Source organism: Mesoplodon bidens, assembly GCF_964165515.1.
Source record: "Mesoplodon bidens genome assembly, chromosome: 1".
Lineage (NCBI taxonomy): Eukaryota > Metazoa > Chordata > Mammalia > Artiodactyla > Ziphiidae > Mesoplodon > Mesoplodon bidens.
In genome coordinates this window covers 102,591,913-102,616,057 of record NC_138176.1, presented here as the reverse complement: position 1 = coordinate 102,616,057, position 24,145 = coordinate 102,591,913, and the positions used below count along the sequence as shown (strand labels likewise).

Sequence of the window (24,145 nt, the reverse complement as noted above, 5' to 3'; positions counted from 1 at the left end):
AGTGAGAAAAGACACTGGGGCTTCTGTAGGTGTATCTTGGGCTCTGGGCACCTCCAACCATCGTAGGAGAAGTCTGGCTACCCTGGGGCCACCGTGTGCAGATACCAGACAGCAGGAGATCCGGAGGAGTGCCAGCTGTTCCAACCCCAGCTGTTAGATGACTGCAGCCTCATGAGAGACCCAAGCCAGAACTGCCTTGCTGGACAGCACCTCCACTGCTGACCCACTGCAACAGTGAGAGATAACACAAGTGTGGTTTTATCTACTAAGCTTTGGAGAAATTTGTTACACAACACTAGATACTACACATATAGTAATTCATTTAATTCTCACGATAACCCCATGAGTTATCGTCAGCCCCCTTTAAAAATGAGAGGACAGTGAAGCCTTGAGAGGTTTCAACTCTGTTAGAACATCTGGGATCCTGTCCCCACATAGCCGGACCTCAGAGTCTATTTGCAGTGTCTGCGGCCTCTTGGAAAGAAGAGGGCAAATGCAAGGACCAGAAGCAGTGGAAACAGTAGATCCTGGTGGAAGACTAGATATGGGAGGTGAAGGAAAGGAAACCTCAAATAGAGCCTGGAGGTTTTGAAGAAACACAGGAAACAAAGTAAGTTTAGGGAGGAGGATTATGAATTTGGATATTGTTTAGTTGGGTGTGTCACTGGTACCTACAAAGGAAGATGGCCCACAGGAATTCGGAGGCAAAGTCAAGGCCCTGGAAGTGCATTCTGGAATCAAGTGCCTTCTGAAGATGAGATCATAAAGGGAAAGGGTGTTCAGCCAGAAGAGAAGAGGAAGAAGGACAAAGGCTTAGGGAGTGCCTCCTTGTTTAGTTTATGACACACATGACCATTTGTGATTAAGCTTCCAGAGTTTTCAGAATTTTTAAATGCGTGCTATACAGCGTCTGTGGATATATAATGAGATAATAGATTCCACAAAGCAGACAACATTTACTAATCTTTTTTTTTTGTTGTTGTTGTTTTTTTGTTTTTTTTGTTTTTTGCGGTACACGGGCCTCTCACTGTTGTGGCCTCTCCCGTTGCGGAGCAGAGGCTCCGGATGCTCAGACCCAGCAGCCATGGCTCACAGGCCCAGCCACTCTGCGGCATGTGGGATCTTCCTGGACTGGGGCACAAACCCATGTCCCCTGCATTGGCAGGTGGACTCTCAACCACTGCGCCACCAGGGAAGCCCCATTTACTAATCTTACATTTGCATAAGAAGTTTATGAATTGCTGCCTTGAGAAACTGGATGTTCTCTGTCAATAAGCCAAACCCAGAGCAGCCGCGATGGCACAGAGATTGGCAGAAATAAATGCTGGGAACACTAATAAACCACTTGTGGATCTCAAGTATCCCACAGAATGAATATATTCATTTCAGGTGAATATCCGGGTTTTGGGAGACTTGACATCTTTTTCACATGGTGGACCTTCTTTAAGAAAATGATTACATGACACCAAAAGCAAAGGCAACAAAAGCAAAAATAAATAAGTGGGACCACATGAAACTAAAAAGCATCTGCACAGCAAAGGAAACCATCAACAAAATTAAAAGGCAACCTATGGAATCACAGAAAAGTTGCAAACCACATATCCAATAAGGAGTTAATATCCAAAATATACAGGGAGTTCATGCAACTCAATAGCAAAAGTAAATAAATAAAGAATTTAAAAATAGGAAAAGGGCCTGAATAGACATTTTTCCAAAGAAGAAATACCAATGGCCAACAGGTACATGAAAAGGTGCTCAACATCACTAATCATCAGGGAAATGCAAATCAAAACCACAGTGAGATATCTCCTCACACCTGTTAGGATTGCTATTATCAAAAAGGCAAGAGACAGCAAATGCTGGCAAGGATGTGGAGAAAAGGGAACACTTGTACACTCTTGCTGGGAATGTAAACTGGTACAGCTACCATGGAAAACAGTATGGAGATACCTCAAGAAATTAAACATAGAATTATCATATGATCCAACAACCCCACTTCTGGGTGTACAAAGGAAACAAAATCATTATCTCAAAGAGATATCTGTACTACCATATTCATTGCAGCCTTTATTCACAATAGCCAAGGTATGGAAACAACCTAAGTGCCCAATGACAAATAAATGGATAAAGAAAATGTGATACACATGTGTGTGCATGCACACACACACACACACACAGAGGAATATTACTGTTTTTTTATATTCATTCATTTTAAAATATTTATTCATTATTTTGCTGCACTTGTGGCAGGCGGGCTCCTTAGTGGTGGCACACAAACTCTTCGTTTCGGCATGCATGTGGGATCTAGATCCCTGACCAGGGATCAAACCCGGGCCCCCCTGCATTGGGAGCTTGGAGTCTTATCCACTGCACCACCAGGGAAGTCCCTATTGTCTTAAAAAGATGGAAATCCTGCCATCTGTGAAAACATGGATGAATCTGGAGGGCATCATACTAAGTGAAATAAGCCAGACAGAAGAAGAAAAGTGCTGTATGGTATATTCTTCTGTCAACTTCCCACTGAAAGTTCTTTCTTCTAGGCTATAACAGTAAATTGGCCACCATGGCTCCATTCCCACATAGCCTTCCCCTCACCACTGGAATTTTAGGCATAAATCTGATGGTCTCACTCACTACCTTGCTTAAATGCTTTCATTAGTTACCCATTGCCTAAATAGTAAAGCTCAAATGTTTTTGTGTGGCTATTCTCATTTTTCTTTCCCTTCCCCAAAATTCCTTCTCCTCCAAATGTGGAAATTCCGTAATTGATCTTTTCTTGTCTATTGATCTTGGGCCGGGCACCTGAGTCTAGCCAGGCCACCCTAGACATTTTGACTTGGGACTGACACTCAGTCAATTTCTTTTTGGATGCCTGCAGCATGCAAAAGCTCAGAAGCAGTTACTGGCCATGTTTTCTGCCAAGTGAACCAGAAGAGTGGAGAAATCCAATTATAAGACAGAGAGAGAATGAAGGTGGGCAGCAAAGCTGAGCCCAGAGGTAGGAGACCGAGTCCTCAATCCCAGCTCTTCTTTGGGTCTAGTTGCATCCTTGTCCTGGAGTCTAACGTCAGACAAGTCAGACTCCTGACAATAAATCCCCCCTTGTAGACGAATGTGACCTGAGTTCCTGACACCTGCACCTAAGTCAGTCCTAATTCCACTGTATATGGCGACTTGGCGGTTCAGTCACAACCTGCCTTGCTGGCTTCATCACCCAGTGTTCTGACCACCCCTTCATCTCACTGCACACTCCCTCCTCTGCATCGAAGCCACACGATCACGCCAGTCTCTGTGCTCATCGTCCTTTGTATTTGCCTCTTTAGTTACATTTACCACAGTACACTGCAGAATTCCTATTTGTTTATATATTATGTTGTAAGTTCTTCAAGGACAGTCATTCATCTACGTAGCTCACTGCCTAACACAAATATTTGATAAATCAGGTTATTCCAACAAATGAAGTGAATTAGTATTTGCCACACAGGCTCTAGCAAGTTTGCCCCCCAAAAGATTTGACCAACCTATTGTCTTATTATTTAAAAAGCAGTCTTTCATGAATAATGTAATTTTGTGTTTGAAAAGAAGAGTAACATATATGAAATAAACTGACCAGGGAAAGCAGCACGAACTTCAGAGTCCCTAACCCCAATCCAATGCAGGGGACATGGGTTCAAGCCCTGGTCCGGGAAGATCCCACATGCCACGGAGCAACTAAGCCCGTGTGCCACAAATACTGAGCCTGCGCTCTAGAGCCTGCGAGCCACAACTACTGAGCCTGTGTGCTGCAACTACTGAAGCCTACGAGCCTAGAGCCCGTGCTCCGCAACAAAAGAAGTCACCCCAGTGAGAAGCCTGCGTATCGCAATGAAGAGTAGCCCCCGCTCGCCGCAACTAGAGAACGCCCGCGCACAGCAACAAAGACCCAAAGCAGCCAAAAAAAAAAGTCTCTAAAAACAAAACAAAACATTCTCCGAAAGAGTCTAACTAAATCAGAAATCTGAATGCAGAAATTGTGCCTTACACTTGTCACCTGCTCCCTTCTCTTCTCTCTCATTTTTTTTTTTTTTGCGGTACACGGGTCTCTCACTGCTGTGGCCTCTCCCGTCGCGGAGCACAGGCTCCGGACGCACAGGCTCAGCGGCCACGGCTCACGGGCCGCTCCGCAGCATGTGGGATCTTCCCGGACTGGGGCACGAACCCGTGTCCCCTACATCGGCAGGCGGACTCTCAACCACTGCGCCACCAGGGAAGCCCTCTCACTTTTTATAGTTATTCATCCTGCTAAATTCTTCTACCTTTAAATATACAGATGCCAACCACTCTTGTGATATGTGCCATTTGCACTGAAGTGTTTGTTCTTAAACAAGTTGGATTACTCAGCCTTACAAATAAAAAAGCTACCCTATCAGCTAATTTTAATACTTAGGGTTTTTTCCTGAAAAGTTCTTTAACCTTGAATGTATTTCCAAATGGGTTAGTTTTTGTCTGTTTGATTCTAATGTATTACATACGACCTGGAAGCCAGAGGAAAACAAGAGATTTTTTTTTGTTTTATTTTATGCTCAACCTAGTAACCAAACAAAGAAAATAAACCACAATTTCTTTATGCCAAAGCTGGTTTATTGAACTTCACGAGGGCAAAGTTACAGTGACGCTATTCCATAACAAAATTATTTAACTCTAGTTTAGATTTCATGAGGAAATGTATTAGCAATATACTGTCAATAAAGCATTGTCATTAATAGCTAACTTCATTAGAATCTGGATTCGTTTCCTTTGGTGTTCTCAAATTATGACTTTTCCAAAACATATCTGAGGTTTTCAACTGAAGGTCACAGTTAAAACAAATTCATACAGGAGTTACAAAATGTGTGATGTGTGCTTTAAAAATTAATAATTAGTTGTCTGATAGCCGCCATTTTGTAAGTGATTTCTCAATAGTCCGTGTTTTATAAATATTTTGGAAAATATCTAAAAGCTTTACCCCATTCAACTGATAAGTATGTTCTTTTTAAACGTAAAAACATATGTAGAAAAAATTAAAACAATAAATCACTACAAATGGGATACAAATATTTTAAAATTAATAAATATTAAAGTGAAAAAATAAGTCCTTTTACAGAACTTTAAAGGATACTTACTACTAACTTCTTACAAAAAGAAATAAAGTTAAATTACCTTTTTAAAAACATGAGTAATAACAGCACTTAAAAAGAAAATGTGCTTGGAAAGTCTGTAAACTTTCTTCCCCCACTTTAGAAAATGTTTTGATAAGCAATAAACAGATTCCCTTCTTTAAAAAACTGTTACGCCCATGACAATTATAACAGCTGTCACCGTTTTACTATAAAAATAGGTGAAAATCAACACTAATTTAGACAAAGTCAAACCATTTTTAATTCTACCATGATAAGAAAAATGGATTAATCTTCTTAAAAGCAAACAAAGCCAATTTGTTTTTCCTTAAGCTCTAATGTTTAAAACAGAATAATTATTTCCTGTAATTATTACTTTCCATTAGTTCATTTAATAGAATTATCTTGTTTTCATAAGTAAATTAACCAGTTAGGACCACCATCATGATTAAACAAAAAAATCCTAAACTAGTTTACATCACATATTTAATTGGTTTCCCACATTCTGAAAATATTTTAAGTATAATCATCTTTTGGCTTAATTTCCTCTAAAATTATTAAGTTCAGCAATCTTTCAGAATTAGTAAATGTGCACACTTCAGATAAAGTTCATGGCTTACATTCCATTCATGTAATAGCTTCACATGCAAGCTTACTATTTCCTATGTGCAAAGTCTTAAATTCAAAATAAAAGTAGTTAGGGTAAAAAAACTTTTTGAAATATTCTTTCTACCACCAAGGGATAGACTAGATATTTTTCAATATCTAATTTATTTTTTATACTGAGGAGGAGTAGTTTGTTGTGACCATAAAAATTTAAAGATTTAAACAACAGAAGTACTGTAATGTACTATTACAGAAATAAAATGTAGACTCATAGCAATTACAGGTATGCCCTCAGAGTTACAATCCAAATGGAAGATGATTTGCTTATTCAGCCTTTAGGCATTAAATTGATTGGGGGCTGGGCGAGAGCAAGAGATACTATGTCTGACACACAGCTTGACAAAAAGCCAGGAATAGGTCTAGCCAGGAACCATGTTTAGCTATTTTCCTCCAAATTACACCTCCTCAAATCTTTCAATTAGTTTTTCAATGTTTAAAGGTATCAAAATAAAGTATAAAGCACCTTACTATCTGATTTACTTTTGCATATTGTGTAGAATTTAGTAAGAAAACAATTCAAATTACTCTTTTAAAAATAACAATGATTTTTTTTTTGTAGACCTGATTGATAGTGATTTGAAATATCAAGCATCTAGAACTGTTGGAAAGGTCATTCTTTATGGACTGAGAACCAGAAAACATTCCAGGCTCTCTCCTTCCACTGGAACTAAATTCTTGGCTCTAAAATGTACCAATAATAATGCATTTAAGTACATTAATAATACAAAGAAAGAACTCTAGGGAGAGGCAAATACCAGTTTTTATCCTATTAAGAACACTTCCCATTCAAAGCACATACGAGTAAGTATACTAAACCCTTAATATATTTTTTCAATCCCGGGAACACAGGATTAAACAATAACTGACTCTTAAAGTCCCATCATACTCTTATTTGAAGCCTCCTCATGGGGCTCTCAATGCAAAGATGTTCTGATTCTTCCTAACTCTGCTTCACTTCAACCTCTGAAAACTAACTTTTTCCTTGTGTTGTCGCAGTGACAAACTTGATGAAGTAGATACAAAATACAAAAATAAGCATGACAATGATAAACAGTAAAGTGTCAGGATGCTCCATTATATTTGAGATTAAATTCTATGACTTATCACTGTCATACTTCAAAAGTATTCCTTTAGTCAAAATTAGATTGTACAATAAAGACTGTGATTTAGCACCAGCACGTCACTGCAGGCTTTGGTTCAGGCTTCAGGGTAATTCCGTTATCAGGGGGTTGACTAAGCATTAACGGTTTATGACTCTTCAGCTTATGAGCCAAGGTCATAAATATAGCTTCCACATGGTCATTATCATTGGGGTTTTTAGCAGAGGTTTCAAACAAAGGCATACTGTGCGTGTCAGCAAATTTTTGTGCCAAGTCTGTGGGTACCTGAATGGCACTCCTCAAGTCACATTTATTTCCAACAAGAATCCGTGGTATATCGTTGGCTAGCAAATGCTGTTTGCATTCTTCTATCCAAGATGGCAGGCTATGAAAACTCGCCATGTTGGTCATATCATACACGAAGACAACAGCATGTACATTTCTGTAGTAGTGCTGGACCATGCTCTTTCTGAATCGTTCTTGTCCTGCTGTGTCCCATAACTGGATCTGAAAGTGGGGGGAAAAAAAGAGGAAAACTGAAAGTTGCGTTCCAATTATACATACAGAAAATTTTAACCACCTTTGCATGGTCTTTCCTACTTCTTCACTTATATTACTTTGCTCCCTTCCATGATGCCTTTTCGGTGTTATTTAAGTGATCCAAATGTCATGATACTAGTCTAGTTACCTCACCATTAATGCAAGTGTCAGAACAAAGACTTCAATTTAGCACTTTAATTTCAGTAAATCAAGTTTGTTTAGAAAAATTATACCTCAAAAATTGATTTTAAAACGCTAAGAGAAACAGATACCAGGTTTTAACAAACATGTAAAGTATCTAATTCCTGCAAATTTGGTTACAATATGCCCTTCCCTACATTTCACTCATCTAATTTAAAATAGTAGACTTAGGATAGATGTGAAAAGTCATGAGATCTAGCCCCCAAATCTATCTATCTATCTATCTCTCTCTATATATATATATACACATCCCATAAAATCCAGGCCCCTTTGAAAAAAAATATATATGAAATCACTTATCTATCCTAAACATCTCTACCAATAAAAATATTCCAATACCTCCTAATGGAAATATGGGGGAGTTGCGGAAAATGATATCTGAAACTAAATACAGGACTTCCCTGGTGGCAAAGTGGTTAAGAATCCACCTGCCGGACTTCCCTGGTGGCGCAGTGGTTTAGAGTCCGCCTGCCGATGCAGGGGACACGGGTTCGTGCCTCGGTCCGGGAAGATCCCACATGCCAAGGAGCGGCTGGACCCGTGAGCCATGGCCGCTGAGCCTGTGCGTCCGGAGCCTGTGCTCCGCAACGAGAGAGGCCACAACAGTGAGAGACCTGCGTACCGCAAAAAAAAAAAAAAAAAAAAAAAAAGAATCCACCTGCCAATGCAGGGGACACGGGTTCCAGCCCCTGTCTGGGAAGATTCCACATGCCGCGGAGCAACTAAGCCCGTGTGCCACAACTACTGAGCCTGAACTCTAGAGCCCAGGAGCCACAACTACTGAAGCCCGCGTGCCTAGAGCTCGTGCTCTGCAACGAGAGAAGCCACCGCAATGAGAAGCCCGTGCACCGCAACGAAGAGTAGCCCGCGCTCGCCGCAACTAGAGAAAGCCCACGTGCAACAACGAAGACCCAACACAGCCAAAAATAAATAAATAAATAAGTTAATTTATTAATAGATAAATAAATAAAGCTAAATACAAGTCATGTGTTATGATTCGCTTAAAACACTGAATTTATCCTGCCTTTGTTTGGTTCCTAAAAAAAGTTAAATGATGAGGGTACTGGTCACAATGGAAAAGACTAGAGGCAGATTTGCTTAGATAGCCTAAACTGGTGATTTCTCTAGAGCAATACCGAAGGAGAGGGAAATTGAGGGGAGACTGTAGATGACACCCAGAGTAAGTAGGATGTAAGACAGGAAGCACTGAGAACACGGCGGCATATGGTACGTGCTCAATTAAGATGTAATGAATGAATAAATATATTTAAAACTGTGATTAGAGATGGAGATATTGATCACCACTCTCTCATGCTACCTTAGTTTTTAGCAGTTCTGATTTTTTTCATCTTTTTTGGTGGTAGCTCTTTTTAGTCCAAATTTCTCCATCTTTGAAATATTCTCCCTTTCTTCCAAATTAACATAAATCTAACTTTGTTCCAGGTGGAAATATAAAATACTATACAGGCATATCCTGGAGATATTGCAGGTTTGGTTCCAGACCATTGAAATAAAGCAAATATCACAATAAATCGAGTCACATGAATTTTTTGGTTTCCCACTGCATATAAAAGTTATGTTTACACTATATGGTAGTTTATTAAGTGTGCAATGGTATTTATCTAAAAAAAACAGGGCTTTCCTGGTGGCTCAGTGGTTGAGAATCCGCCTGCCAATGCAGGGGACATGGGTTCGAACCCTGGTCCAGGAAAATCCCACATGCCGTGAAGCAGCTAAGCCCATGCGCCACAACTACTGAGGCTGCGCTCTAGAGCCTGCGAGCCACACCTACTGAGTCCCTGTGCCACAACTACTGAAGCCCGCGTGCCTAGAGCCCATGCTCTGCAACAACAGAAGCCACCCAATGAGAAGCCCACACACTGCAACAAAGAGTAGCCCCCGGTTGCTGCAACCAGAGAAAGCCCGCACACAGTAACAAAGAACCAACACAGCCAAAAATAAAAATAAATAAGTAAATTTATTTTTTTTAAAAATAAAAAAAATAAAAAAAACAGAGTACACACCTTAATTTAAAAATGATTTATTGCTAAAGAATGCTCACCATCATCTGACAAGTCAGGGTTGCCACAAAACTTCAATTTGTAAAAAATGCACCATCTGCAAGTGTAGTAAAACAACATATGCCCGTAGAAACTTGATTTCTCAGGCTCCCTAGGAACTAGGGGGACAAGTGACACAGTTCTGGCTAATAATTTGTAAATAGTTTTTTCAGTGGGGGGTTTCTAGAAAAATAAACTGATTTGTGATTTTTTAAAAAAATGACAGCATTTGGCACATGCCTTTTGCACTTCTCTCGCCACACCCGTTCTGCCTGGAATGGAATATCATGCTGGGAGGCTCAGCAGCCATTTTATAAGCATGAAGAAGAAAGCCACACACAAGAATGACAGAGCAGAAGTCTAGCATAAATAGAATACAGCTGACTGCGTACTATCATACAGACTGCTGCCCCTGGTCTCCTTATTACATGAGAAAAATAAAACCTTACATGGTTAAATCACCATAGTTGAATTTCTCTTACATGTAGCTGAGTGCTATCCTAAAATTATTTGCTATGTACACTGTTTAAAACCTTTACCGCTTACAGTCACATTTACTCAGGAAAGTACAGGTTCTGCCTTGATGCGCTCCTAGAGACCACTTCACAAAGTACTTTGTTAAAAAATACCCACTTTGTGATGTAAGCAACACAGTTGACAGATGGGCCATAAAGACTCAGTATCATATAAATCAGAGGTAGAAGCAAACAGTTGTCAGCAAACTAAGAACTAATAACATCTAAGACTAAATTATTTAAATCAACAAAAATTTATTAAATACCTACTGTGTATCCACCCGTAGGTTACTTACACCACTAGGCCTTTGCTTCCTCAACAGTAAAAGTAAAATTTAGTTTCAGACCCTATAAAATAAGCATTCATAGACTAGCTACACTAACTATGCAAAGAACTAATAAAGTAAATTATAATTTTTTAAAAATACAACTTTCCTTTTTAAGAAAAATACTTTTTTTAATCCCAATTAACATGTTAAGAATAAAAACAGCATACAACTAAAGCTGTTTCAAGCTATAGATGTCAGAATTTATTACAAAGCTACACTGTGTACTATCAGCGTAAGATTAGAAGTACAGATCAGTGGAACAGAACTTAGAGTCCAGAAATAAATCCATATTATCTATGGTCAATTGATTTTCTACAAGAGTGCCAGGACAATTCAGTGAGGGAAAGCACAGACATTTCAATGAATGGTGCTGGGACAATATGCAAAAAATGAAGTTGGACCCCCTACCTCACACCACATACAAAAATTTATTCAAAATGGATGAAAGATCTAAATTTAAAACCATAACAATCTTAGAAGAAAACATAGGGGTAAATATTTGTGACCTTGGATTAGGCAACGGTTTCTTAGCTACGACACCTAAAGCAGAACCAACAATAACAAAAAAATAGATAAACTGGACTTCATCTAAATTAAAAATGTTTGTGCTTCAAAGGACATTATCATGAAAGTGAAAAGACAACTCAAAGAATGGGAGAAAATATCTGTAAATAATACATGTGTTAGGGGTCTAGTATTCAAAATATTTAAGACCTCTTACAACTCAATAATAAAAAGACACATAACCCAATTAAAAAATCGGCAAAGGATGTGAAGAGATGTTTCTCCAAAGAAAATATACAAATGTTCAGTAAGTACATGAAAAGCTGCTCAACATCATTAGCCATCAAACAAATGCAAATGGATAACAAGTGTTTGCAGAAATGTGGAAAAGTGGAACTCTCATACGTTGCTGACGGGGATGTAAGTGCAGCCACTTTGGAAAAGTTTGGCAGTTCCTCAGAAAGTTAAACAGAATTTTATTTAGCCATAAAAAGGAATGAAGGGACTTCCCTGGCGGTCCAGTGGCTGAGACTTCGCCTTCCAATGCAGGGGGTGCGGGTTTGATCCCTGGTTGGGGAGCTAAGATCCCACATGCCTCGTGACCAAAAAACCAAAAAACGTAAAACAGAAGCAATATTGTAACAAATTCAATAAAGACCTTAAAAAAAAAAAAAGGGAATGAAGTACTGACACATGCTACAACATGGACGAGCCTCCAAAATGTGCTGAGAAGAAACCAGATACAAAAGGTCACATTTCTATGGTTCCACTTATATGAAATATCCAAAATAGACAAACCCATAAAGACAGAATATAGACTGGTAGTTGCCAGAGGCTGGGGAATGGGGAGAAACTTTAATGGGTGAGGGATCTTACTTGGAGTGATGGCAATATTTTGAAACTAGATAAAGGTGGTGGTTGTACAACGTTATGAATGCACTGAATGGCTCACTTTAAAATAGTTACTTTGATGCTATTTGAATTTCACTTCAACAAATCAGGGAAAAAAAAGAGAGAGAGAGAGACAGTTGCCATATGACCCAGCAATTCCACTCCTAGGTGTATATCCAAGAGAACCGAAAAGATATGTTCACACAAAAACTTGCACACACATGTTCATGGCAGCATTATTCACAATAGTTAAAAGGTGGAAACAACCCAAATATCCACCAACTTATGAATGGATAAATAAAATGTATGTCCATATAATGGAACATTATTCAGCCATAATAAGGAACGAAGTACTGACACATGCTACAACATGGATGAATCTTGAAAACATTATGCTGAGCGAAAGAAGCCAAGACACAAAAGGCCATACATTGTAAGATTCCATGTATATGAAATGTCCACTATAAGGCAAGTCCCTCAAGACAGTAAGTAGATTAGTGGTTGCCAGGGTCTGAGGGAACTGGAGGAATGGGGAGTGATTGATCATGGGTATAGGGTTTCTTTCTGGGGTGATGAAACGTTCTGGAGTTAGACAGTGATGATGTTACACAGGCTTGTGAATATACTAAAAACCACTGAATTGTGTATTTTCAAATCTTAAATATCTCAGTTTTTTAGAATGAAAAAACAAAACCCACTTCAAACTGTATCTTTAACATTCAGAAGGAGATTTTGGGAATAATTTGGATGACCTACATAAAAGCTGTCCAAAGAAATTGGAACTGATCTTTTCCCTTTTAGTAACATTCTTGCAGCTCAGGTATTCAAAAATCACTTCATCGATGGATACAAAATGAACCTATATACAAAACAGAAATAGAGTCACAGATGACAGATGTATTATAGAAAACAAACTTTGGTTACTAAGGAGGAAAGCGGGGGGCAGGGGGGAGGGATAAATTGGGAGATATGGACTGAAACAGACACACTACTATATATAAAATATAACTAATATAACTAATAAGAACCTACTGTATAGCACAGGGAACTCTACTCAGTGCTCTGGAATGACCTATATGGGAGTAGAATCTAAAAAAGAGTGGATACATGTATAATAGATTCACTTTGCTGTACAGCAGAAACTAACACAACATTGTAAATCAACCATACGCCAATAAAAATTAATTTTAAAAAATCATTTCATCAATGAAGAATGATTTATGTTTTAAGCAGAGTATATTTTTAAGTTAAAATAATAATAAAAAGCACACAAAAAGGAAATATACCAAAACATTAACAATGGTTGTCTTTAAGGCAATTTCCCCCTTTATTTCTACTTTTCTGTTTTCCACAACAAACATACATTTGTTCTATTTGTTTTAACAAACTAAAGTTTAAAAAAAAATTATGCAGAATTTAGACCTGTCTCAAAGAACCGTAGAAGTCCTCAATAAATGTAAGTGGTGATGATTAGGATGTTTATCCCTAAGAAAACCACTTGCTTGTTTTAGGCTAGGATTGACTCAATGATACCCCTCTTCCCATCAGTCCTGCTCAAAACATTCTAATCATATCAAGACTTCCAGGAAACAAGAAGTCGTAAATAATAACTCTGCACACTTTATTGGAGAACCATAAAAGAAAATACTATGTTAAGTGAGGCACTTACAAAGAAGTACAGCTGTCTCTCAGTATCCATGGGGGATTGGTTCCAGCACCCCCCAAATACCAAAATCCACGGATGCTCAAGTCCTTTATATAAAATGGTGTAGTGTTGGCATTTAACCTACACACATCCGTATACTCTAAGTCATCTCTAAATTACTTATAATACCTAATGCAAAGTAAATGCTATGTAAATACTTGCCAGCAATGGGCAAATTCAAGGTTTGCTTTCTGGAATTTTCCGGAATTTTTTTTCCTCAAATATCTCCCCATGGATATGGAGGGCCGAGTGTATCTAAAAGGAAGCTTCAAAATTTCACTCACCAAATTGCTAGAACCAGTGAAGGCATAGGACACAGACACACTGTTATGCTGCCTGCTGCCTTTCAGGTCTGCACAGGACACTGAGGTGAGGGCAAGCAGGCTTCGGAAGGAGCAGTGAGAGACCCGGCAAAGGACAGGACAACTAATAAAAACTGTCAGCCACAGAAGGCTAGAGAAAACTTTGAGTGAAAGAGAGAGACACATATAGATACCCAGTGGGGAACAAACCTCACGATAACCTAGAAAAATCTTGAGCTTTAGCTATGAGTGGAGTGGTTCACAATGCTTAAAAAGAAAAACGACACTCTGGAACCTAAGGAAGTGACATGCTTTTGTCCCAGGAAATGTTAAGTTAGGAAGTATTTTCAAAGCAATTTTTCCCAATTTAAACTTAATATCTTAAGAAAGAAAATGGCTCATAGGTGCTTCTACAAGATATTACTCCCATTTTAAACATTATAAAGATAACATAAAATATACGTTAATAATATTTCATGAATCTCTACTTTAAATTCCAATATCAAGTTCCAACAAAAATGACAACCTAATTGCTAAATACTATGGGCAGATTCTTTTTTTTTTAAATGTCTATTCAATGCTTTGCCCAGTTTTAATTATTTGTCTTTTTATTATTGATAAAGTGCGTGTGTGTGCGTGTGCACGTACACATATAGATTCTGGACAATAGACCCTTGTCAGGTATATGATTTGTAAATATTTGCTCCCATTCTGTAGGTTTTCCTCTTATTTTCTTTTTTTTTTAAATAAATTTATTTATTTATTTTTGGCTGCATTGGGTCTTCGTTGCTGTGCGCAAGCTTTCTCTAGTTGCGGTGAACGGCGGCTACTCTTCATTGCAGTGTGCAGGCTTCTCACTGCGGCGACTTCTCTTGTTGCGGAGCACGGGCTCTAGGCGTGCGGGCTTCAGTAGTTGTGGCACACAGTCTCAGTAGGTGTGGCTCGGGGGCTTAGTTGCTCTGCGACATGTGGGATCTTCCCAGTCCAGGGCTCGAACCCGTGTCCCCTGCATTGGCAGGCAGATTCTTAACCACTGCGCCACCAGGGAAGTCCGAAAGAGCAGATTCTTACTGTTCATGAAAGCTCTTTTTAGTAGTTTTTTGACCAAAATGAGAAATGACCTGGCTAAATTGATTTAATGCTTTTTCTGCTTGACTGAAAAGGATGAAGTATTAACCCAGATGACCTTTCTTTGTTTGATCAGCTATCAAATTTCCTCTTCCCCTGTTCTTTCAAAGAACACGTTTTTATTATTTTTTGCTTCTAAGCAGCCTATATAAAAGATCATCTGGTAATTACATAAAAGCTTCTATTAACAACTTGATGATGTAAATCAACATCATAAGGAGTGTAAGTAACATTTCAAGAGAACTCTTTCTGCTTTGGGTATACAGAGTAGAAATATGTACATCTGATGTATAGATCCAAATGGCAAATTTTTAAATTTATTTTAAATTTTAGGGGTTTTTAGCTTCCCTAACAAAGAGAAGTAACAAATTTTGTGTGACTATTTGAAAGGAATACTTGAAAGGAAGAATTTAATTATAGCCTAATGAAAGGGATAGGAAGAGAGTAAGCAGGGAGAGAAAGGAAGCAAGAGCTGGGAGCCCTGGGTTGTAAATTCCAGCACCGCCACCTCCACATCACCACCACAGTTTAGGGGTGGGCATGTGTCACAGTCCCCAATCAGAACCACGGAGTCTCCATTTCAGGACTGGTGTTGGGACTGGCAGAAAGAGAACTTCACTTCTGGGTTTCCAGTTATGTGAAACAAAAAAATTTCATTTTGCTTTGTTACTTTGAGTACAGAGTCCTGACACAGACTCTAAAGCAAAAGATCTTGATTACTGATTAAAGATTCCTGGAAAGTAAATAATTCTATCACATCTCACCACCTGAGTACACACACCAATGTTGCCACCTTCAAAGACGAGGTACAAGAATCACAGCTTTCTGAAATCAGGCTGGAAGAAGAATGGGACTCCGGCCTGGTTCCAGGGATCCTTCAGGTAGTAGAATGGCTTGGGTCTGTGAAAATGTATATTGCTTGTACCATACAGGCCTCACCAAACCACTGCAATACAGAATCTCTGTCAGACTAGACCCAAATATCCTAAAGTTTTCTGAGCTAAGGAGTCACAAATTAAGATTCTTTTTAGGGTACCCCAACTGTTAATACTCTCATTCTCTGAATTCCAATGCAAATCAAATCAAGAGGACCAATTTGGTATCTCCCTAACCACCATCACCACGTTTTAAGATGAATTATCAATTTAATTCTAGTAAGGTAAGGTATGAGATGATGTCTTATAAAATATGCTTTGACTTATAAACATTAGATTACTTTTAATAAAGATCAAGACAGAACAATGGAGAAGCGTAAATAATCTGATTTATATTTGGCTTCAGCATTCATTGCATATCATCTTCATCACGCTATGAAACAAAGCTCCACTCCCTATGCATATTAACTAAATAGGGCATTTTGTTCTCATCTATCTATGCTCTCCAGCTTCAACTTCATATTCATGATTATCTCCTCCAATTCCACACTTCTAGCTGCGAATGTGACATTTCCATTTGAGTATACCACCATCTCAACAAAGAAATGACTATGAAAAATCTCTTTATGGAGCCTCTCAAAATTCAATATTCTATATTGTACTTCTCACCTCTACTAAAGGCATACCTACCTCCAGTCAACCAGACCCACACCCTCAGCCATCTGAGTCCTCTTCCTTCTCATCACCAAAAGCCAGTTACTGAAGCCTTTTGGCTTTATCATCAAAATGCCTCTCTTACCGCCTCTTTCTTTCATTAGCTTCCCTTATCACGCCGAGTTGGATTTCCAGAGCAGCCTACCAACTGATCTGCTGCCACCAAGTAGGCAGCACTTATCCAAGTCCTGCACAGTTTAGAAACTGAGCCAGACACTGGAAGACGTCTACGGGGTTATCAGACACGCGCCCTGTCCTGAGCAAGACTGCGTAAGACCTAATAAAAGAGGTGGATGGGGCTTCCCTGGTGGCGCAGTGGTTGAGAGTCCGCCTGCCGATGCAGGGGGCACGGGTTTGTGCCCCGGTCCGGGAAGATCCCACATGCCAAGGAGCGGCTGGGCCCGTGAGCTATGGCCGCTGAGCCTGCGTGTCCGGAGCCTGTGCTCCGCAATGGGAGAGGCTGCAACAGTGAGAGGCCCGCGTACTGCAAAACAAAACAAACAAACACACAAAAGAGGTGGATGCATATGTAGCACAATGAGGAAAGAGAGAGAGTTTAAAGGCGCAGGTAAGGTGCTAAAGGAAGCTGATAGAAGGAAGAAATAGAATTGAGAATGAGAGGCAGGGAGATTCCAAATACAGACACACTGAGTTGAATAAGGAAGAATTACATGTGGTGAAATATGGGAAGGGGGGATATTCCAGGCAAATAGTGGGAAATGTAAGAGGAAAACATAGGGATCAGGAAATAATTGGCTACATGAAGGAAATTAATGGGGAAAAAATGTTAAGTTAGAAAAGAAGTCTGGAGCAAGAGAAGGAAGGCCTTGTGTTAATTTAAAAAGTTGGAACTTTATAAAATAATGGAGAATTACTCAGAGCATCTGAGGCAGGGGAGATTACTCTCCCCAGAGTGATACACTCAGCTGGCATTTTGGCAACAATGTTCAAAACAGATTGAGGATTGGGGTTGGGTGAAGTTGAGCTGCTGCAACAGAGCAGAGCCTAGAAAAGATGAACTAGGATTCCGAAGGAAGGGTGAATGAGAGAAATCATCCAGGTAGAAAACTAAGTGGATTTAGGGAGCAAAGGAGAGAGGCGAGGCCTCCGGGATGAGGGTAACATCAGGACCACCTAGGTCACGTCGAGGAGAAACAGGAGAGGCAGTTTTTTTTTGTTTTTTTTTTTTTTGTGGTACGCGGGCCTCCCACTGTTGTGGCCTCTCCCGTTGCGGAGCACAGGCTCCGGACGCACAGGCTCAGCGGCCATGGCTCACGGGCCCAGCCGCTCTGCGGCCTGTGGGATCTTCCTGGACCAGGGCACGAACCCGTGTCCCCTGCATCAGCAGGTGGACTTCCAACTACTGCGCCACCAGGGAAGCCCAGGAGAGGCAGATTTGACAGGGACGATGAACTCACGTTGGAATTTTGAGGGGAGGGAGGGATTATCCAAATAGCCATGTCTACAAAACAATAGGAAACGCAGAATGACAGATGAGGAGAGAGGTCTGGGCCAAACAAAGATTTGTAAATTATCCTCATAGAAGTGACAGGCGAAGTCAAGAGACTTCTAAAGGAGAGGATTTAGATAGTAAAACAGGTCACGGGGCAGATCGAGTCTCTCTCAGGAGTCATCCTCAATCGCTGCCACATTTATCTTCCTAGAACACTTGGACTTTTTGCCACACATACAAAATCAAGCTACATCCTGTTTTCCAAACTCTTCAGAAACGTTGCTACCAAAACCTTCGCAGTCTTCTCACTTGCCACTTTCTCACGGGAACCTTTAATCCTGCAGGAGCATCCTGCTGACGTTCCCCATCAAAATCTCCAAGTGAGAACGATCCTTCCACCAACATCCAAACCGATAACTTGGCACTCACCTACGGCCTGGTTCTGCTAGTCATCTTTTTAGGTATATAAATCTTAACCCTATCTAGGACAGCAAATCATCTACGAAGTATATCAGGGTCAGCAAACTTTTTCTGTGTATCTTAGGCTTTGCAGGCCTAACAGTCTCTATCACAACCACTGCTCAACTCTGCCATTGTGGTGCAAAAGCAAGCACAATATTAAACAAATGAGCCTAGCTGTGTTTCAATACAATTTTATTTAGGGACACTGAAATTTAAGTTTCATAAAATTTTCACTTGTCATGAAATCTTATTCCTTCGATTTTTTTCCCCCCTACCATTTAAAAAATGTAAATATCGGGACTTCCCTGGTGGTCCAGTGGCTAAGACTCCGTGCTCCCAATGCAGGGGGCCTGGGTTCGATCCCTGGTCAGGGAACTAGATCCCGAATGCCACAACTAAGAGTTCTGAGGCCGCAACTAAAAGCTCCTCCCGCATGCCGCAACTAGAAGATCCCACGTGCTGCAACTAAGACCTGCTGCAGCCAAATAAATAAAAATATTTTTTTAATGTAAAAATCATTCTTAGCTTGCAGGCCATATAAAAACAGGCAGCGGTGCATAGATGGTTACTGGACTTATTGTGGTGATCATTTCATAATGTATGCAAATATCAAATCACTATGTAGTACACCTGAAACTAACATAATATTGTACGTCAACCATATTTCAACTTAAAAAAACTAACAGAGGGGGCTTCCCTGGTGGCGCAGTGGTTGAGAGTCTGCCTGCCGATGCAGGGGACACGGGTTCGTGCCCCGGTCTGGGAAGATCCCACATGCCGCGGAGCGGCTAGGCCCGTGAGCCATGGCCGCTGAGCCTGCGCGTCTGGAGCCTGTGCTCCACAACGGGAGAGGCCACAGCAGTGAGAGGCCCGCGTACCACAAAAAAAAAAAAAAAAAAAAAAAAAAAAAACTAACAGAAAAACAAATTAAAAAAACAGGCAGCAGACCGTATTTAGCCCTCAAGCATGGTTTGCTGATTCCTGCACTGAATCATAATTCTTTTTGCCTAACAAAATGTCTTCTTTCCAACAATTACTCATTAAATGTTTGACTGACCAATGGGGCAAGAAGTCCTGGTTGTTTTCCTTTAGTTAATATTAACATGGGAAAGTTTCATATCACTACAAATAATAAGTAAGCTATCTCAAAGTTCAAATAGGAACTGATGATCCCTAGTTGAAAAAGAGATTAAATCCAACACTAGGCTTTAATGATTCTGTTGGTGTCTGCCATCGTCACACGCTGATACTAAAGGAGTATGGCTATGAGGATACACATACAAGGAAGGAGCATAAGGATTAGAGTCTCAATTTAAAAATCAAATGTATTTTTATTTCAGGAATTAATTTTATAATTTTTTATTTAACTTCCAAAATTCTACAAACAAGATTTTACTCTTTCAATTATACATATATAGTACTTAGGACAGACTAACGAATATAGAGTTAATTACATTTCATAAAACATTTTAAGTGATTCTGAAATAGCACTGCTGTAAGACATGCTCTCTGAAAAATTTCCAGGCCACAAAACATTTAACACAATATCTCACTTTTATCAAACAAATAAAAATAATGCCTAGAATATCATTTTATTAGTAAAGTAACATAGAGCTTTCCGGCTTTCACTTTAAGATGAAAAATTAGAAGAAATGTCATTTCAGGTTAAGCTTATAATTTTTCAAAGAAATAATATGAACATTTCAGCAGCACTTAAGATATATTATAGGTTAACAAAAAAGAAGTAGCAGCAACACATGGAATAAAGCTCTTCTACATCACTTCAGGGTTTGTTTTTTTCTTTTTTAAGACACCAAAAAAAACCTTAAAAATTTTTTCCAAAATAGCCATGTCTTTTTCTACTATAGAAATCTCTGAACATTTCTGTAATCTTTTCAACCTCAATAAAAATCTCTCTCAAGTCTTACAGTTGGAGATACAAGTCAATGGATAAGGCCTTAGGAAGAATAAAAAGAGGGCATTCCCTGGCGGTCCAGTGGTTAGGAAGGACTCGGTGCTTTCACTGCTGTGGCCCGGGTTCAACCCCTGGTCAGGGAACCCCGTAAGCGGGGCGGGGAGGGGAGGGGAGGGGAGGGGAGGGGAGGGGAGGGGAGGGGAGGGGAGGGGAGGGAAGGGAGAAAGAAAAGAAAAGAAAAGAAAAGGAAGGAAGAAAGAAAGAAACTCAGTGTCCCTATCAACTAGGATATCAACTAAGGGACCCTATCAACGTATCAGGTTAAGCTAAAGCTCAGGAAGAACAATCCCACAGAAAAATGTTTTCTCCTTGCTCCTCTCAACCAGAAGGATCAATTCTGTGCTCCCAGCTTCATCACATCTGTGGTTCTGGTTTACTTATCACTGCCAGCACTAATCCCAGTAGCCAAGCCTTCGATGTTACGCACTGGACATATTTTATATTTAATATGCTGTAAGTATCTCTTAAATTTGCGCCTGATTCATCTGTGATCTTAAAGTATAAATGGCGGGCTTCCCTGGTGGCGCAGCGGTTGGGAGTCCGCCTGCCGATGCAGGGGACGCGGGTTCGTGCCCCGGTCCGGGAGGATCCCACATGCCGCGGGGCGGCTGGGCCCGTGAGCCATGGCCGCTGAGCCTGCGCGTCCGGAGCCTGTGCTCCGCAGCGGGAGAGCCCACGGCAGTGAGAGGCCCGCGTACCGCAAAAAAAAAAAAAAAAAGTATAAATGGCAACCCGGAGGCAGATAAAGGGCCACTGAACCCCAACTCCTCCCCTGCCTCCATCCCCTCTATTTTGTTATTATCCTGCTTCCATGTGAGGGGAATTTCTCTTCCCTTCAGCTGTGTGCCTATGCCCTACTCTATCTCTGTTTCACTCTCTGGTTGTGCAGCTGCAGAATTGATGGTGCCAAAGAGAAAAAGTGATGTTAAACCACCAGGGAGGAAGAATCTTCTTAAGATTACCAACTATGGAGCCAGGTGCCTTATATATGTTCTCATCTATCCCTCGTATTAGCCTGATGTGGTACTATTATCCCAATTTTTCAGATGAGAAAATAGTCTCCAAAAGATTAAGGAAACTGCCTAACGACTGGAGTAACCAACCACCCCAGTTTGCCTGAGACTGAGGGGGTTCCTGGGAATGTGGGACTTCGGTTTTAAAATTGGGACAGTTTTGGGCAAAGCTGATCATCTACTAAGGACACACAGCCCTTTCATAGGTTCGGATTTGAGCCAGGTCAGTTGGGCGCCAAAGCCCAAGCACTTTTTCTCAGAACTCCTTCTTCTAACAAACAAACTCCCTCTCAAACCTCAGAAAGAAGTCCCACTACTTTCCTCCCCGAAAGGTTCCTTGGCCTAACTTAATTCTGATGGAAAAGAGCCTCTTATTCTACTCTTTCTTTGCAATGTATACAAATCTTTCTTAACTCACTAACACGGTGCACCCAAAGGACCAGCACTCACAGCTTGAATGGGACAATGAAAAATTAAAGTGAAGATTAAAAAGCAAAAGGGCCTACAGAAGACTGATGTCTTTTCAACCCTATTTCTCCTTTACTATCATTAGCAGTAAAACCCCTTTGGGGGTGGGAAGGTGAGGCAGTGGTTAGGCAACTAAAAAATAAATTGTTTGTGCCTCAAGGATGTGAGGATGGGAATGAAGTGAGGCTATTTTTTCCCCATGGGGGACTAAGGTAAAGATGAACATCCTAATTTAAAGTGAAAAAATAAATGCAGTATAAGGAAGGCAGAGCAGGTCCTCGGGCCCACGTGTTTTAAGCGACGGTATCAGCAGGTAGCTGAGGGGTTAGTGGTGGCTCAGACTCAAGAAGTGTGTCTAAGGATTACATCATCAGGAGGCCTCAGCCCTGTCACTGATCCTTATTCTCCAATGTCCCCATTGCAACCCCTGAGAACCCCAGGCTTGGTCTTGGGCTTACCAGCTTCTCCATTGTTACTGTGTCTCCAGTCTCGGGAACCAATAAGAAGAAGACTTGAAAGCGGGTGGCACTGAGAATGTGCTCTGGCAACCCAAGTAGGAACCAAGTACAAATTACAGAATGTTTCTGCAGGAAAAGATTCTTCTCAACAACTCAGTGTCATACCAAAACTACTGTAACAAAGCTGTATGCAAAAGATCTAAGTACTTCCTCAAAGGCAAAGGGGCTTTACTTCCACAGTACCTAGGGCAGTGCTAAAATGAATGTTTAACAAATAGTATTTCCTAAATGAAATTCCCATGTTTGAGAAATTTCACTGTCTTTCCTTCGGTCTTACTTCACTAACTCCCAGCACGTGAGACACAGCCCATGAATCAGTGGATACACCCTACACTCTGGCTACTCAATGTATGGTCCACAGACTAGCTGCATCTGCATCACCTGAGACATGACCGAATTAGAATTTGTATTTACTTAAAAAAAAAATCTCCAGGCAAATCTCATGCACATCAAAGTTGGAGAAGCACTGCCTTAGAAGTTTGCTATATACAAATCCTTCCAATCCCCAACTCCCATCTCCACACCAGCGTTTGAAAAGATGGAGCGCACGCCCCGCACCGGGCCAGCAATTAACCCACAGAGCGGTTGGGACCCTTGTCATCCCTGGGACAACCTTCCTCCTCGACAGTCTGCCATCCACTCACCATCCGCTCACCTTGATACGCTCCCCATCAATCTCCACCGCTCGTTCTCGGAAATCCACCCCGATAGTAGCCTCGGTGCGGTCGGGGAAGCGGCCGGCGCAGAAGCGGTAGGTCAGGCACGTCTTGCCCACATTGGAGTCGCCAATCACGATGATCTTGAAGATGCGGGAGCGAGCCGGAGGCAGAAACCCTGAGGCCCCTGACATCGCACCGCTGGATGAGAAGCTCGCCTCGAGTGACGACTCCATTTCCGAAGCCATTCTCCTGCCCCGCCCCAAACCGAGGCGGAGGAAAGGAGACGCAGAGAGGCTGGGAGATTACGCCACCGTCAGCGAGCTCGCCCAGTCCGCGGGCTCCGTAGCTCAACGTCCCGGGAGCCACCGCCCTCCGGGCCGCCAGCGCGCGTGCGCACCTTCCCGTCCCACCCCGCCCCGCGCAGGTGTGGCGTCCCCCCAGACCAGCCTCGCCGACCCTACCGCCCGGCCCGCGGCTCTACCCCGGCGTCACTCAGGCCTGCGCCGTCTACCTGGGAAGGGACGGGGCCTGTCGGGGGCTTGACGGTGGCGCGGAAGGCCAGCTGCCGAGAGGCCAAGCAGAGCGCCCCAAGCCCCGCACCCTGGCTGGCCCGGCCCCGCCACGTCCAAGGCTCCCGCCCCCCGGAGGAAGCCGCGCGAGCACTCTGGGGGCGGGGAGAGAAAGACTGCTGAAGGGAAGGAGGTGCCACCAGGCACTCTCTCGCGAGAGGGCCGAAGAGCCGTTTCGGCGGGGGCGTGTGCCTGCTGAGGACGTGTAAGGTCTCCGGAAGCTTCGGCGTCACGTTCGGCGCTCTCACCGACGTATCGGTGGGGCTTCCCCGGATCTGGAGGTGGAGGCGGGTTCCCTTGGCTTGCAGCTGTGGGCGGGCTGCTCTCCCTGCCTCCTCCGGGCTCTCGGGACCGCGGGCGTTG

The 24,145-nt window shown here is 41.5% G+C and overlaps 1 protein-coding gene and 1 pseudogene across 2 annotated transcripts in view; one reads left to right on the top strand and one right to left on the bottom strand.

Annotated features, from left to right (window-relative positions):
* Positions 1 to 4,604: 4,604 nt before the first annotated feature.
* On the bottom strand, positions 4,605 to 24,063 carry RAB33B (RAB33B, member RAS oncogene family). The gene is made up of 2 exons (XM_081237445.1): positions 23,210 to 24,063; positions 4,605 to 7,408 (listed from the first exon to the last, which is right to left on the bottom strand). The coding sequence occupies exons 1-2, from the start codon at positions 23,456 to 23,458 to the stop codon at positions 6,968 to 6,970; spliced, it is 690 nt and encodes a 229-aa protein (XP_081093571.1). The 5' UTR covers positions 23,459 to 24,063; the 3' UTR covers positions 4,605 to 6,967.
* The window catches only part of LOC308626625, a 52,639-nt pseudogene continuing 52,485 nt past the window's right edge, over positions 23,992 to 24,145 (top strand). The window contains exon 1 of the transcript XR_014017851.1: positions 23,992 to 24,063. The product of XR_014017851.1 is annotated as an uncharacterized misc_RNA (transcript). The remainder of the gene's footprint in view (positions 24,064 to 24,145) is intronic.

Excerpts from the sequence above, each read along its gene's own strand:
- RAB33B (XM_081237445.1), bottom strand. The coding sequence starts at position 23,458 with ATGGCTTCGGAAATGGAGTCGTCACTCGAGGCGAGCTTCTCATCCAGC. Across the intron at positions 7,409-23,209 it reads TTGATGGGGAGCGTATCAAG|ATCCAGTTATGGGACACAGC; the intron begins GTGAGCGGATGG and ends CCCCACTTTCAG.